Source organism: Gavia stellata, chromosome 3 (assembly GCF_030936135.1).
Source record: "Gavia stellata isolate bGavSte3 chromosome 3, bGavSte3.hap2, whole genome shotgun sequence".
NCBI lineage: Eukaryota > Metazoa > Chordata > Aves > Gaviiformes > Gaviidae > Gavia > Gavia stellata.
The window spans coordinates 67406982-67422687 of NC_082596.1; the positions used below are offsets into that span (position 1 = coordinate 67406982).

A 15706-nucleotide genomic window follows, 5' to 3' on the forward strand; every position below is an offset into this window, starting at 1 on the left:
CACCACACTTTTAAGGAAGCTGTGGACTGATTAGGGAGTGTTCAGGAAGAGCGATGAAAATGGTCAGAAATTGGGAAAACTGACTTATTTGGAAAGACTGAGAAATTAGTTATTTTGCCTGAAGAAGGCCTGACAGTGGCATGTTGTATGCTTGCAAACATAGAAAAGATGGTTGCAAAGAGGAACAGGGCTTGTCTTTCTCTGTTTTGAATAGAGAGGATTAGAAATGCCTGGTTTAAACTGAGGGAAGAGAGATTTCTGTTAGACATGAGGAAAAACGTTATGGCAATTAGGGTAATGAATTCTTGTAACATAATATCAAGGAGGTTGTAGCTCTTCATAAAGAAGTCCTTTTAAGACCAGATTAGATAAACAACTGTCAGAAATAAAATAGGGACAACGGATCATGCTTTGAAGCGATAACTTCCCAAGGTTTTCGCCAGCTTTATTTTCCCATGGTTTTTGTGAGAAAGCCATTTGGAAAAAAGACTGTTACTTGGTTTTGGAAGTTAACAGACCAAAACTGCAAATATTATAAAGAAAAATTCGGTGTCTTTTGGGCTGAATTTCGTGAGTTCAAAACTCAGGAGTTCCCATAAATGAAATCAGGGTTTTGTATTACTTTCCTCGCCAAGTAAGCTTGGTTTTGAAAGTGGAAACAGTTTGGAAGAAGGTGATATACTTTTATGCTCTACCCAGAAATTAAACTCTGTGCCATTAAAATGATTATGAAAAGAAGTCACAGTCATTTGCATATCTATAACTTTTATCATGTTACACCCTGGTGAGCTCCTAAGACGTGTCTCCTCGCAGTGGGGCTTAGTTTTCTTGCTAGGCTGAATTTGTTTAGCTTCTGTTTAATTGACAATAAATGGAACAAGAGTCCTCTCTCCAAATCCACAAAGGAAGAGGTACTAAAATTAAATTTCACCACATAGGCAAATATCATCATCTGATTCCTCGATCTTCTTTCTCACAAATACTTCTCTTCCATCAGCAATGTAATAATGAACAGTGAAAGTGAGGATCTGATGTAGCCAATCCACGGGGTGGGTAGTTCATATCTGTTGAAGCTTCTGTTCAGGATTTTTGAAAACTCCTGCAGCAAGTTGTGTATTGTGTTGGTCACTGCACAGTAACCATCTTCATTATACCCCTGCATTGGCTATACTGGTAATTTGCCTCAGCTGCAGCTGTTGTGGTGCAAATCCCTAGCAGAGCTACGTTTTAACTCAATTTCAGCTGGGAAATTTTCCTTTGTTTTTTAAAGAAACTGCTTTGGAAGCATTATTAGCTCATCTCAAACTCACTATTATCACTGTTTCACAACATGTTTTTGGTTGGCGTATCATTTTTTGTCTCCATTATGGCCAAAGACAGGATAATAATAATTTTGTTTCCTGAAACAAAACAGCAGGATCAACTTCACTTGGTCCCCTGCATATAATTTTCACAAACCAGATAATTAAATGTTGTGTCTAGATTGTCCCATTCTGTCTTTTAAATGCAATTCTAAGATTTTATAAACAGAATTTTGGCACGTGGTGGACTATGACAGTGATGACATTCTCCTTTTTTCAGTACTTATGGGCAGACCGTGGGAGGAAGATAACAGGAAGAGCAAGGTAGATTAAGATGAGAAGTGTATGAGGAAAATTATTGGGTACCATGTTTCTAATTCAACTCAATATCTTACAAAGTTATTTTTTGTATCTCCCTTTTTTTGTTGTTCATCAGTGTTTTTACCTGGGGTTAGTCTTAAATAATGCAGCCTAAATTGGCTCATAGTACTCTTAATTTAAGCATACAATAGAATATACTCTTAGTAATTTGACAAATGATTTTTACGAATCAATAGTTCTTTCTTTGGTTGCCTAATATGGCTCGTGCAGTGTTACTTCATTTTGTTGTTGAATTAATTTCCTTCTTCTCTAATTATATTCCTACTATGTTTTATACATGTTAATAAAAATTAATTCTACTAGAGTATATAAATAAAATAAATTCCATCTAGTTCCTGCTTTTCCAGGTAAGCAATACTGCCATTCTAAGGCATTACCTGTACCTGGTTTGTATTACCAAAGACAACCATTCTTTTTCTAACTGCTCACTGGTGTTAATCCATTCTCCTGTTCTGCTGTGAGAAGAATATTCAAAACAATTGGTAAATAGTGCAATAAATAATACAATTTATTATATAATCTTATAATATAATGCAATGAATATTATTTTTATTACAGCCTTGGTTTTTTTATAGTTAGATAAAAACTCTGTCCTAAAACAATGAATGGCATAACTTAAACTACAAATTTCTTCTTTTCATTTGTAGAAAAAGAAAAGTTGAGCATTTTTAGATTTTAAAATCCTAGGCAGTAAAAAAACCCCCCTATTTTTGCTGTAGACAGAAATTTATCTCACAGGAGATGCCTGCACACAGGCTCTTCTTGCTAGTTGTGAATAGTTTATATCTTCTCAACACTTCTGTAACTAAAGAAATATTTCTGTATTTTATTATATTTGATATTCCAATCAAACAACTATATTTGTCTTTCTTCTGAAAAAAGAATATAAATACTGCAAAACAAAGTAATCCTTCTCCTTTGTCCCTGAAGTTGTCTTTACAAAATGAAAATTATAGTTTTGGGGTAGTTGAGGGTTGTGAATTATTGTACCCTGAAGTGCTATAATCACCACAGTCACTTACTATAAAAAAAGCAAATTTTGAGAAGCAATCAATCACTTATTTTATCTGGATATTATTTCAACTTGTTGCAACCTGTGTCAATATTTTGGCAAAGGCCTAAATTGGTCACAGACACCGAAATAACCTCAGTAATTACATAGTGAATTAATTCGTTAAATACTTTAATTAAAACCCAAAATAAAATGACTTCTTTACTTGGAGAAGTGGATAAAGTATAAAATTGACAGCAAGAAAATAAAAATATTGATGGGGATGGCTTCAGAAATACTTCTCCCTTGGTTTGCAGTTGGCTGGTACTACAGATAAATTAGTTTGCCAGAGCAGATAATAGGTAACATCTCTTCCTTGATCTTTGGTACTTACCCTCCTAGGGCAGATAGCTTAGTTTCCCCTATGGAGAGCAGGCCATGTCCAAAAAGACTCAGCAATGTGTCTGGGTGACACCTCACTGCACTGTTTAGGGACTGCTGTGTTGGGAGCTGCCACCCCCATTTATTTTTTTTTATAGATACAGAACTGAGTGAACTCACAAGCACAAGCAAATATTGAGAATACAACAGACTTAGTGAGCTGGTTATGATGTAGTGGCACTTCCGAGTAAGAAGCGCTTGGAAGTACCGACGCCTTCCTCTCTGGACAGCTTTGAGCTGAGTTGAGGTGACTAAATTGCTGCCTCGCTCAGTATCACTGTCAGCTACAGGACTGTCATCTGACTTAGGAAGAGTAGGACATGGGTCATTTACTCAGAAGGGATCATCTCATCTCTAGGTTGAGCTACTTTAAGGGAGGACAAGCCCCTTCTCTGCAGAGCACTGCAGTTTTTATGGGGTGATTCTTCTGAGGGAGCAGCACAAAAAGACCAGGGCATAGCACTGGGTCACAAAGTAACAGTGTCTGGGAGACCCAGGATGGGTTCAAAGGAAGGATTCACTGCGTTAACAGAGGCACGGGCTTTTACAGCAGTTGGGGGCATCTTTGACCAGCGAACCAGCTGCAGTCAAACAATGCAGTCTGGAAATGAAAGTAAATGTAGCGGAGAGGTGACCTGGAACATAGGGATTGCTTGAAAGCTGGGACTTCTGAGGGTTTTTTTGGTCATAGTTTATTAAAACTTAGAAATGGCACTTTTTATCACTATTTAAAGATAATCAAGATGATAGTTGCTTCCCAAACACAAAAGATGTCTCATGCTCTTACCTAGTAAGCTACAAAATAACTCTTAAAACTGTTACAGCAACTCCGAGCTAATATGAGAGAGATGGAGAAACTCTGTTTGCGAGTCCGAGAGGAAGACATCCCAGTTCTGCAGAGAATGATAAATCCAGTTAAAGAGGAAGCTTCATTTGCCATAAAAGACTTCCTGCAGCTCCATTCTGAATCTGCAGAAGAACTTAGAAAGCAACTCGAAGGACAGGAGGATGCCTCTTTAACCAGATCCGCAACTGTAGGAGGAGGTAGTAGAATTTCATTTCTGTATCTCTGTTATCTATATTGTTGTATCCAGTCTGCGTTCTCCAATCAGAGTAACAAGTAAACAAATGAGATTTCAGTTGAAGAATAATTGTTAATCAAGAAGTGGATTTTCTTTCCCTACATCACACTTTTCTCATGACCTGTGACTGAGTTTTGGTAAGTGGAGAATGCTCTAATTAAAGTATCTTAAGAAATGAGATAGTTGTGGCCTTCAATGAAGAAGATCCTGTAGCCTTGGATCTTGAAATAGAAGACTGTTCATATGAAGGACACTTACATTCATGTTTCACAGTAGCTTGACTTCTTTCCCCTGCCCCTGCAAATCACTTGATTGTCTGCGAGTAATCATTTAGGCTGTTTTCATTGAATTAGTGCTTGCAACATCAAGAAGAAAACAATTTTTATATGACAGACAGTATAATGTGCCACTGCTGAAATACCTGGAAAAGAGGAGCAAGTCTCTATGTAAAGGAGAACATCTCTTCCTGTAGCATTTTGTCTCAGTAACTGACAAGAAAGCAGAAAACAGTATAAATCCATTTAAAGAAAATATTTTGAAAAAAAGATTTTGAAAACATACTATGACATGCTACAAGTCAGACATGTTCACTGGTTTTCCCTCCTTTCCCTAGAAAATGTCTTTCATTCTTTGTTGTACCATTCTGTCTTCGGGGGAAGTCCTTATTATGCCCTGGTACCAGCTAGTGTTCTCTGCTAATGATCTGGGAGAAAGTTGGTTACATTGGGATTAAATCCTTCCACATAATAGTAATTAGTTGGATTGCTGCAGTAGCAGTATTGTTTAAAATCGTTTGGAAATTTCATGTGTCTTTAAAATTGAAAGAGTATTCTCAGTCAATGGCATTGTAGAAGTATCTGCCATCAAATGTGATTTCATGACCCTTCTTGTTGCTATATAGAGAACTATAAGAACTCTTTCAAGTGTGATTAACAAGCTAGTGAGTCTAATGGTCAAACAGGGAGAAAAGAAAAGTAGATTTGGAAGACTGGGCTTGCTTTCAAGAATGTCATGCAGTAGTATCAGAAAGTCTTATGAATGTCAAGATATATCAAATACAGAACCATAGAATGGTTTGGAAGGGATCTTTGAAGATCATCTAGTCCAACCCCCCTGCCATGGGCAGGGATATCTTTCAGTAGATCAGGTTGCTCAAAGCCCCGTTGAACACTTCCAATAATGGGGCATCCACAATTTCTCTGGGCAGCCTGTTCCAGTGTCTCACCACCCTCATCATAAAAAATTTCTGTCTTCTTACCAGGCCAATCGAAAAGACTGAATTGGCTTCTGAAATATGAAGCTTGACTTTTTCAACACCTTCAGCATCTTGTAGTTGATTGTTCAGTAGTTTGTCCTAATATCTTTGTGGTTTTCAAAGTCTGGCTATTTGCTGCATTCTCCTTCCCCTCCAAAAAAAGAAGATAATAACTGAATCTGTTCTCTTGCAGTCCTCTGGGACCCCCTTAGTCAAGTTCTCAGAAATACGCTTGACCTTTCAGAGGCTGTTTCTTAAATGCCCAAGAGTGAATTTCATCAAACCCTCAGGACTTGAATAGATAACTAAATATGTTTAACCTGTTCTTCTTATGTTGCAGCCAATCCTTTTTTTTTTTCTTTTTTGTTTAAATTAATTGCATCAAATACTTGATTACAGCTACCTGTTTGTACAAAGACTGAGTTAATCTTTCTCTGGGTCATCTGTTATTTTCTTTCCTTACCTGGCAATGCACTTACACTTCCTTTGTCTTCCTCTAACTTGAAAAGCATTCACAGAAACTTTCTTGCTACCTTTTATGGCCCTTGGTAGTTGCAATTTATTTGTGTCCTAGTCCTTATGATATTAACTTTCCATACTTATATTATTCCTTGTACTCGTCTTAATTGTGTGTCAAATTCTTGATATCCAGGGCATTGAAGAGCTCTTGCTGAATCCATAAGCATTTTGCTCTGCATCAGGACAATTTGCTGTCATCTTCAGTATAGTCTATTTTATCAGTGTCTGCCAGCTCTTTTGCAGTCCTTTATCCTTTAGGAACTTCTTCCCCATAGTTTCTATTAATCAGTTTGCCAAATGTGTTAATATCTCTTTTGGGAAGAGCTCATTGTCTTTAGTCATTTAGTCTGAGTTTTAGAATAGTGAACTCTGGTACTCAGTCATCCCCTTCATCCATATTAGCCATTACTTTTCAGGCTCTTTGTGAGCTCTTCTCTGTTACAATCAGAATTAAATTTAAAATATCTCTTCTTTTGGTAACTTTCTGCAGTTGTCCTCTATACATTCTGGTATTTCATTGGAAAGGCCTTGTCTTGACTTATTGCTTTTCTGACAAACAGTTACATAGGTGTTAAATGGGAACTAGAGTTTAATTTCAAAGAACAGGACTGCTTTTTGAATCTGAAATACTTTTACAGTATGGAGGACATTGAGCATAACTGGACTTCAGAAAGATAAGAAATTGATCAGAAAGATTGGCATGAGAAGAACAGAAAAATATTACTGGAATGACTCGCTCCTGCAAGTCTGCTCAAGAATACAGGAAATAATTCACCCCATTTAAAGTAAAACATACAGGCAGGCAGACAACTAAATACAATTAAACAGATTTTTTTTTTTTTTCAAGTTTGCCTGACAGTGAAAGCAGCTCTGTTGAATTGCTAACACAAATGCAATATATTGCCTATTCTTTTGTGCTTAGAGGCTGCAGTCCTGAAAGCAAATCTTGGCTGCTGATCTTAATCAAAGGAGCTTCAGTATGCCCGTTCTTTGTAGCATGTTGCTTCCCATCTGGTAGAGAAGGAAGTTTACAAATTCAAATCGCCCATTTAGAAGGTATGTCAGTGAAATGATGTGGTCCCTTCTCCCCTTCACCATCCTCGGCTCAAGTCCAATAGAAAGGGAATTTAATTGCATTTTGAACAAATATTAACAAAAGGTGAGACTCCACTCTTAAAATTACTACGATCTTTTAAGCAACATATTGAATCTTCCGGAGCATTAGATTTTTATCTTGAGTGTAATGAGGTGCGAAGCTGCTCTATGAAATCTGCAAAGGTGTTTTGTATTACTGCATTTCTGTGGAGATGCTGTAAGTGAACTGGTGGAGCCACTTCCATTCTCAGTTCTATTAAAATTGGTTAGATTTGATAAAACATGAACTAGTGAATATAAATTTCTTACTCATACTTTCAGTCCAAATGTGACTTCACCTTCTCTTACCCTTCTTATTCTTCAGTTTTTTGAAGTGAGCAAATAATTTTCTTGAGGAATTTTTTTCCACTGATTTTTAGTTATTAGAAAGTGAAAACAGTATAAAACTACTTTTAAGTTCTTTTGAATGCGTGTCTTGCAAAATCATTCATGTATGGTGAAGGATGTGCTTTTCTACAATAGGTCAGCATGGATTGTTAAGGACAGACCAGAATAGGGAACATAATTTGTTAGGAGGCAATTTTGCTTAGTGGGCTTTATTTTTTGCTTTTGAATTATGAATATTTTAATTTCAACCAACTTAGCATGCATGTGACTGATTAGGGAAGAGTACACTTTTCTTAGCAGAGGAAACTTGATTTTGAAATAAGATTGTGAGGGATTGAAATGGAATAAAATACTCAAAACCAATGTTAAATGTCAGAATATGTAACAGAATTGGTTTCTCCAAAAATTTGGAGAATATGATTTGGATATATGATTAATTACACTGAAAACGGAAAAGGGATATTTCAGAACTGAGTATATAACATTAATTAATCTGATGCTATAGATAAAAAATACATTCTGGAAGAACAGGTGATGATTGTAGAAGGTGAAGGGTCTTCCATGTCTGGATTCTTAAAGGAAAAGGGGTAAAAATAGTTAGAAAGAAAAACAAGCCCAAAATAAAACCCCCAATCGCTTACTCTGCTTACTTAGTAATTACAGCTGTATGTCGCCTTCATTGACGTTAGACTTCTGTTGATCTGAGAGTTAGGACGATTAGGTCTGTAATGTATTGTGAGATACTGGGATAAAGATGTTGAGAAATGGACAAATGTTTTGAAAATGTGTAATTTTTATTTTATCTTAAATTAATTCCATGAGTACGCATGCACTATTACTGACTTGTTATTGAATATAATTATTTTTATTTGTTTTCCATTGTTCATATCTGTTGTTGTAACAGTTATATAATACTATTATAGTACCTTGGTACATTCATTGTTTCTAAAGAAGATTTTAATGCAATATTTACACTTCAATATTATTAGACATAGCTAACCAGTCTAACCATATTAAGCTTTCTCTTGACACTAACCTCCCAAGGAAGGAGACGTCAGTGTCCTACTAAAGTAGCTATCTTCTTTCAGAAATTGAAGTTGTCTAAATTAACATGATCTTTGCATGTGTTTACATACATACATTCTCCAGTCTGCCTTTCATACTCTCAAGCTATTCCTTAATCCTCGCTATGACAAGCCAAACTTGTTTTTATTCTTTATTACCATGTAATTCCTTGTCCATAGTTACGCATGTCCATTACATCCGTAGTGGCTCAAGACTGCATTCTTGGGCTGGAGGAGGTATGTGTGTGTCTGTTCATTATATCTGCTCTCCCCCATGCCACCTAGCTGTCTCTCATTCCCGTTTTTTCCACTATACTTTGTCCTAATGCCTTGTGCATTCAACACAGGTGATTTAGAAAGGAAGATACTTGAGAATATCTCCTTTACACTGCTGAGCTGCAAATGTTTGCCATCCTCACAGTACCGTTACTCAGCTGGATCCAGCACTGAATGCTGGTCAGCATATTACTTGGTTTTCCCTGCTTTTGCTTTGAAAGCTTTTCTTCCAGCTTCTTTTAGTCCCAAATGGTTGAAAATCAAACTGGTAGCATAATAATCATTAAATGAATAACTGTCTGTTCAGTTTTGGAAGCGCAGTGTTTTTATGTGTTGTAAGTAAATGAAAAGTTTTTGTCCCAAGCTCAGTTTTCTTAGCTCAGTTGATACAAAATTAATTAACTGACCTTGAATTCAGGAGTGTAATTTAATATCATTCTCAGAACTGATTGTGAAAGGGCGCTGATAGAAATGAACCTATTTCTTTGGCAATAACTTCCTTTTAAGAAACTGTCTAGTGCTGTAAGACTTTTCCCTACATGATCATTTTCAGGGATGTTGCTTGGCTTGAGTTAGGTTAAGTATCAATTTATCCTTGAGAAACATTAAGAGCAAGAAACTTTGCACATCACCTGCATTCTGATCCAGTGCATTTATTTATAAACATTGTGTTTCTCATTCAGGAACTTTATATAACATGGAAGTGAAGGATGGCTCCCAAAGTTTAATCCAGACCTACTCCTGCCTTCCTGAAATACCTCAGGAAGAAAATGCAGCTGAGTCCTGGGAAACTTTAGAAGAGGTATGTTGAAACTCCCTTACTGCCACGATGGTGCTCTTGTTTTTAGCAACTATTACAAAATAACATTTGTTTTTTATTTGTAGGAGTTGATTCAGCTTAGCCAGTTGGTGACTGATTTTTCTCTCTTAGTCAGCGTAAGTATTAATTCTGCATTCTATCCTAGATAGTGTCTTGTACAAAAAGAGGGTGAATGGGTAACTCCTAGTTGGGGGAAAAAACTACGAACAAGACTTCTGCCTGTAATCTGAACTCAGACTGAGCTAGTATCACTTGATCAAAGTGACAGAATAGCAGAATAACATTGAATTTATTCAGTCCAATATTCAAGACTATGAAATCCTAGTCACTGCTAGGAACTTCAGGAAAATGCCAGTAGAGGCAGAGCAGTTTCCTCACAGTGAGCTGAGATGCCTGCATGAAGGTGCTGTCTTTGCTACTTGGCACCTATGGTAACTACGCCTATAGTTTCAAAGCCTGTACATTAGATACTTTCCAAAGTCATAGGTGATGCATATGTTTACATCAAATTGTCTAGCAGTAAGGTGAAAGGTTTCCTTTTGATTTGCAAGTGCCACCAGAAGAGCGATGTTCAAAAGCATTAGTTTAACTACTCAGCTGTCCCATCTGGATAGAAATCTTAACAGCTCTTCCTTCCCTACATCAGTACGTCATTGCTACAAGTATCTTTGTGGCTCTCCTGTTGGTTCAGGCTCTGTCAAGGTAATTTTTGAGGAGGTGATAGTCTTCTGTTTCAGCACTAGTGCTGATAATTGCTCCTAAGTTTTTGTCACCAGAGCATAGCCAGTGCCCTTGGTCACAAGCTGAAGCTTAGCAGAAGCTCTACAGTGTTGACTGCAGACTTCCACCCATGTTCCATTCATTTTTACAGTTTCTAACGGTAATGGTGACAATAGCCTTCACTGCACAGGGCAGGTGTTTCTCAGGCACTTTTCTCGCTTAATCAGGAGTACTAAAAAAATCTGAAGTTTCCTTCACCTTTCTCTGCTCTCACAAATGTAGCTGCCAAAAGGCTGTGCATCTTCATCATCCACACTCAGTTCCCAATGTTTAGTTCTTCCTTTGCCACAGGGAATTTAAACCCACAGTCCCCATCTCCTAGGAGAGTTCTTTCATTAATCTTCTTGCTGTTGAGTTAGTTGGGATAGATAAAATAGCTTTTATCCTTTCTGCTGAATACGTGCTGCTTCACATATACCAAAAAACCCCTAAGATTCATTAGGCTGGAGAGGGACTGCAAAAATTTTTATTCAGTAGCTTAAATGTTAGCAGCTTTAGCTAAAAAAGGGAGTTCCTGTTCCCAGGACTTTCTGAAATTTTACACGTAACTGTCATTAGATATAATAGCAAGTATCTAAAGTGTGTGGATTGGATCGTAGGTGAAGATACCAGAGCTGGTGGATTCAGCAGTTTCTGATTTAGAAAGAGGTTCCAGAAAGTTCAGAATACCTTTTATTTTAAGCTGAACGTTAGCCATTTAATTATCTTTGTGACATAAACCAGCCTGGGTAGCGCTGAGATTAAAATAAGAACAAACAAACCCACAAACCCCTTTATCTTCTGCTCCAGCGTTCTCTGAGAGAGACTGCAGGGGAATCTGACTGCATTTGGAGAAAGGATGGAACATTTTTGTAAAATCAAACTGTAGAATATAGAGCAAGAGCAAGTGTATTTTCAGTACTGTCACTATTCTATTTGTAAAGTTAAGTCTGTTTTATAATGTCATAATTAAACACTTCTGTTTAGGCTTCTTGGTGGAGCTTTGTATGTTGGAATTGGTACTGATCTTCTAAATGCTCTTTATAGAATTTTTTTTGAACGTGAAACTCAGCAGGAAACAAAAAGGCTAGTCTGTATTATTTTTCCTTTTGGAATGCAAGTTTATCTATTCACAGAAAAGATTTGGAAATCATATGTTTTGGGGTTGTTTTCTCTAACTGCGGCAATGCATTGTATAATACCCACACCATATTATTACTTAATAGTTAAGATTTTTTTAAAGTAAGTTTGTAGTTTCAGCACAGTTTATCAGATGCTATTAATGAACCACCATTAAGGCTGCACGGCTGCAGTGTGTAGCAGATGAAAGCGGCTGTGGGGCCCTGATTACAGGCATTAAAATGGTGTGTATTGGCTCACTGCTGCTTCCCAGCAGGTTACCTCACTCATAATTCCTTTGCATCTAGTCTCAGCAGGAGAAGATTGACAGGATTGAAGACCATGTCAACAGTGCTGCTGTGAATGTTGAAGAGGGAACCAAAAACTTGGGGAAGGTAGGGATCTGCTCCTGCTGGTGAATCAATGGTACTCTGCCTCCCAGCAATCCTCTGTATTAACCCCATTGATCTGCCATCTTTAATGCTGAGGGAGCCAGCAATTAAGGAAATAAGGAAGAAATGACCCATAGGTAGCAGGGGAAAAAAAAAAATCAATCATCTCTCTTGTAATTTTCTGTCACATCCAGGCTACTAGGAAATACAGTTGGGTTTTTTTGCTTTTTTTAATGCTATTCTGATGCTATGTTGGTTTACCTGCAAAGACAAGAGCTTTCAACGATTGGCTCACAAGAATGAAACAAGCGTAAAACAACAGGTTGATGATAACATGCAATTTCAATCCCGTTCTATGTAGATGTCAGTGATGGTGGCTAACGAGCCACAGACCTTGACTCAGGCATGTTACTGAAAAGTCTGAGCATTTTTTCAGTTTCTCATTTGATTTAATGATGGAGATAAGGTAATAAATAGTGTACATAATCAGGCAGTAGCATGTAAAAGGACCTGGTTCACAACTGCATACATGAGATAGATAGCTCAATTTTGAATTGGTTTTAGTATGTTCTGTCATACATGGGGGATAGTAGATCATCTTTTTTTAAATACTAATTTGTAAAGTTTATTTATCACTGAGCATTCAAGTCATTGCCAAGAGCAATGAGGGGAAAATGCACATCGCCACAGGCAAGTATTCTAACTCTTTTTTTTTTTTCCCTTTACAGGCTGCAAAATACAAGCTGGCAGCTCTGCCTGTGGCAGGTGCAGTCATTGGTGGAGTGGTGGGGGGTCCTATTGGTCTCCTTGCAGGCTTCAAAGTGGCAGGAATTGCAGCTGCACTTGGTGGTGGGATTTTGGGTTTCACAGGTGGAAAATTGATACAAAGAAGAAAACAAAAAATGATTGAGCAGGTCTCTTCCAGCTGTCCAGAGCTTTCTCACCAAAGTGCCAAAAAATCCAGCTGAGGTATAGATTCATTTGGACTAGGAACAAAAGTGTAGTAGCCGTGCTAATGACAGACTTGCAGCCTCATGCTTTAAATACAAGGCTGAGTTGTGTGAATTTTGACAACAGTACTGTTGCTTGGGAGGGGTGAGGCGGTAATGTCAGAATTTTTCTTTTCAGATGTGATAAGTGACATCAGTCCTTTGAAAATTATATGGGTAACTTTTAATTATAAAGTTCTTAGGTGAGCTATGTGCACAGCTGTAATGATGGGTGACAGGTGCTTCATGCCAAATTTGCATAGTGTCTTGCAGACAATACAAAGAGAGGTATTTGGAAAACCCTAGTGCTTTCCCATGAATGCCACCCAGAAGCTGGAGCTTCTATTATAGAGCGCCAAAGAAAAGGAAGTAAGTTGCATCTAACTTTCATGGTCATAGTACTTTAAATTTACTTTCATTTATCTGGGTTCCCAAACTCTTCCTGTGTGTACCCCCAGGACATGACTGACTATGCCTGTTCAATTGTGCACAGGGAAGTATTAGTTGCCATAGGAAAAGGTTAAAATGTTGGCTGAGCAAGGTGCAAAAAAACCTTATGTATGTAAGTCCCACATCTGCATCCATCAGCCAAACCAGATCAGCATCATAATCAGCTTTTCCCCCTTTTTCAGGTACTTTTTTTTTAAATTTGCAAGCTTCTCATCTTGTTCAAAGTGTAGCTAAAAATTAAACAGTTTAAGCAGCAACCCTGCAGGACTGCTACTGGAGAATAGTAATTTTCCATGGCTGTTCAACTCCTTGGCTTGTCCTGAGAACACTTTACAGGATGAAGTGACAAGCTCTGGCATTCTGAGCCCGAAGCCTCAGCTTACTTAAGCAGCGCTTACTGCTAGATGTTGCCCTTGCTTCTCATCTCCTGTCACCAGCAGTGCTCTGGTGGGAGAGCTAAATGGCTTCCCTGAAAGGCAGTGCTGCAGCCAGGCCTGCTCCCTCAATAGTCTTTCTTATCCCTGAAGGGTGGCATTAGGCACCAGGTCAAAGGATGGTAAAGCAGCAAGGCCCTTTAAATGGTGCCAGTGTTAGCTGACGTCCCCAGATGATGGGACTGTTTTGAAAATGTCAACCTGATACTGTTTACAGTAAGTAAACCATGCTTGTTTGGGTCAGCTGCATGCCTGCATGCTGTTCACTTCTGAAACTTCTGCTTCCACCTGCACTGTAGAGTAGCTTCTCAGCCTTTTCAAGATTTTGGAACATGCTCTGGAGTCTACATGGGGTGAGACAGTGTTAGTGCTTTTGCTAGCTTTTTATAGCAAATGCCTGTTAGCCTTACCATCCTTTTTTTGCTGCTTAAGAAGCCTTTTGCTTCTGAAACTTCCATTGTTAAATAGGGGAGTGTTAACGTGTTTTTATTGTCACGTAATTGTACTATTGTCACATAATCTACTGTTCAGCACATGGTCCTACCTCCATCCTTCCAGGACAGTTCCCACACTATTGCTGCTACTGTTTGGGGGAACAGCAACTGAGGTTAGGCAGCTGCTTTTTAAAGTTTTTAAATCCTTCAATTCATCCTGAGCTCTGCTTGAGTCCAGTTTTATTAGGTGAACACTGAAGTCAGTGTTCAGTGATAAGGCTCCCTAGCAGGGAACACTGATTAAGGAAGAATACAATAGAAAGAACGCCCTTTTCTTAACCAGTACTTTGATATCATCATTGGAAATAACTGTCTTCTAATGACAAATGATAGTTTTTTTGTGCCTAGAGACACTGTAAGCAACTGTTAGTTACAGCACAAATATCTTTTTCTGAATGGTTCATCCTTATTACTTTTAAAATATGATTGAAATTGCCATCAGTCAAAGCCTTGTGTCTATTTTAAGTAGGTCTGAGGCTCAGGGAACCAATGCGTGCAAGAATAGTTTTCACAAGTAATCGTGAACAACATTGTCAAAACTGCACATGTTAAAGCCACAGTGCCTACATCTGTAACATCAGCTGGAGTGGAAAACATGACCCAAGTAATTTAGCTCATTTGCTCCTGTTGGGCAAAAAGCGCTTTTCTTTAAATGCATCTACTTTGGATGTAAACACATTTAATGAGCTTGTAACAACTTCATACTAAGGCTGTTCATTCCTTTCATATGTAATTTCTACATTTAAAGGAATAAACTAAAGAAAAAAGTGTTCTTAATCAGAAACTGTGGTTGATTCTTTGTATGATTTTAAAAAGCTATGTCTGCTTTCCTACTGTATGCTTCGAAACCTTGTGCATTTAAATGATAACAGCCACATCAAAGACATGGAGGACCCCACCCTCTCCGCCCAAGCTGGACTAATGCCAGGACAATCTAAATTCATAAAACTGAATTCCTGCCACAGCTTATACAAATTTAGCTTGGTATGCACTCGTTTTATGAAATGTCTAGCACAAAAACTATTCTTCCTCCTTGTGTCTTTAAGGAAGCAATTTCAAAACATTGTGTACACACTAGATGTGGGAGACTTATTTAAGCCATGGTTTTTTAAAATATATGGGTTATTTACATATGTGAAGAAACATGGGCATCTGAGTAACCAAACTAGCATTTAAGTTGCTAGGCATGTTAGTCAGAAGAAATGTAAGATACACATAATTCTTTCAGACCAAATAAAAGTTTTTGCCTATGAGACTGGTTGTAGCATTTATTGAGAACATCGGGGTTTATTTCCTTTCAGCAACTAAAATATTAATCCTTCACAAATTTTATAGTATTAAAATAATTGCATTACCAAGATTTAAGAATCCTGAATTGAGTTACCAAACACATGCTTCAGCTATTGAAATATTTACATTGACTGAAATTAACACAAGTTCCTAAAATGCTGCATGCA

At 37.7% G+C, this 15706-nt stretch overlaps 1 protein-coding gene across 3 annotated transcripts in view; it reads left to right on the forward strand.

Annotated features, from left to right (window-relative positions):
* STX17 (syntaxin 17) overlaps positions 1-15478 on the forward strand; it is a 36110-nt gene extending 20632 nt beyond the window's left edge. For all 3 annotated transcript variants that reach the window (XM_059815197.1, XM_059815198.1, XM_059815199.1), the window contains exons 4-8: positions 3939-4158; positions 9476-9594; positions 9678-9728; positions 11799-11885; positions 12611-15478. In XM_059815197.1, the coding sequence (XP_059671180.1) occupies positions 3939-4158; positions 9476-9594; positions 9678-9728; positions 11799-11885; positions 12611-12850 (717 nt within the window). In that variant the 3' untranslated portion in view covers positions 12851-15478. The remainder of the gene's footprint in view (positions 1-3938; positions 4159-9475; positions 9595-9677; positions 9729-11798; positions 11886-12610) is intronic.
* The last annotated feature ends 228 nt before the right edge of the window (positions 15479-15706 follow it).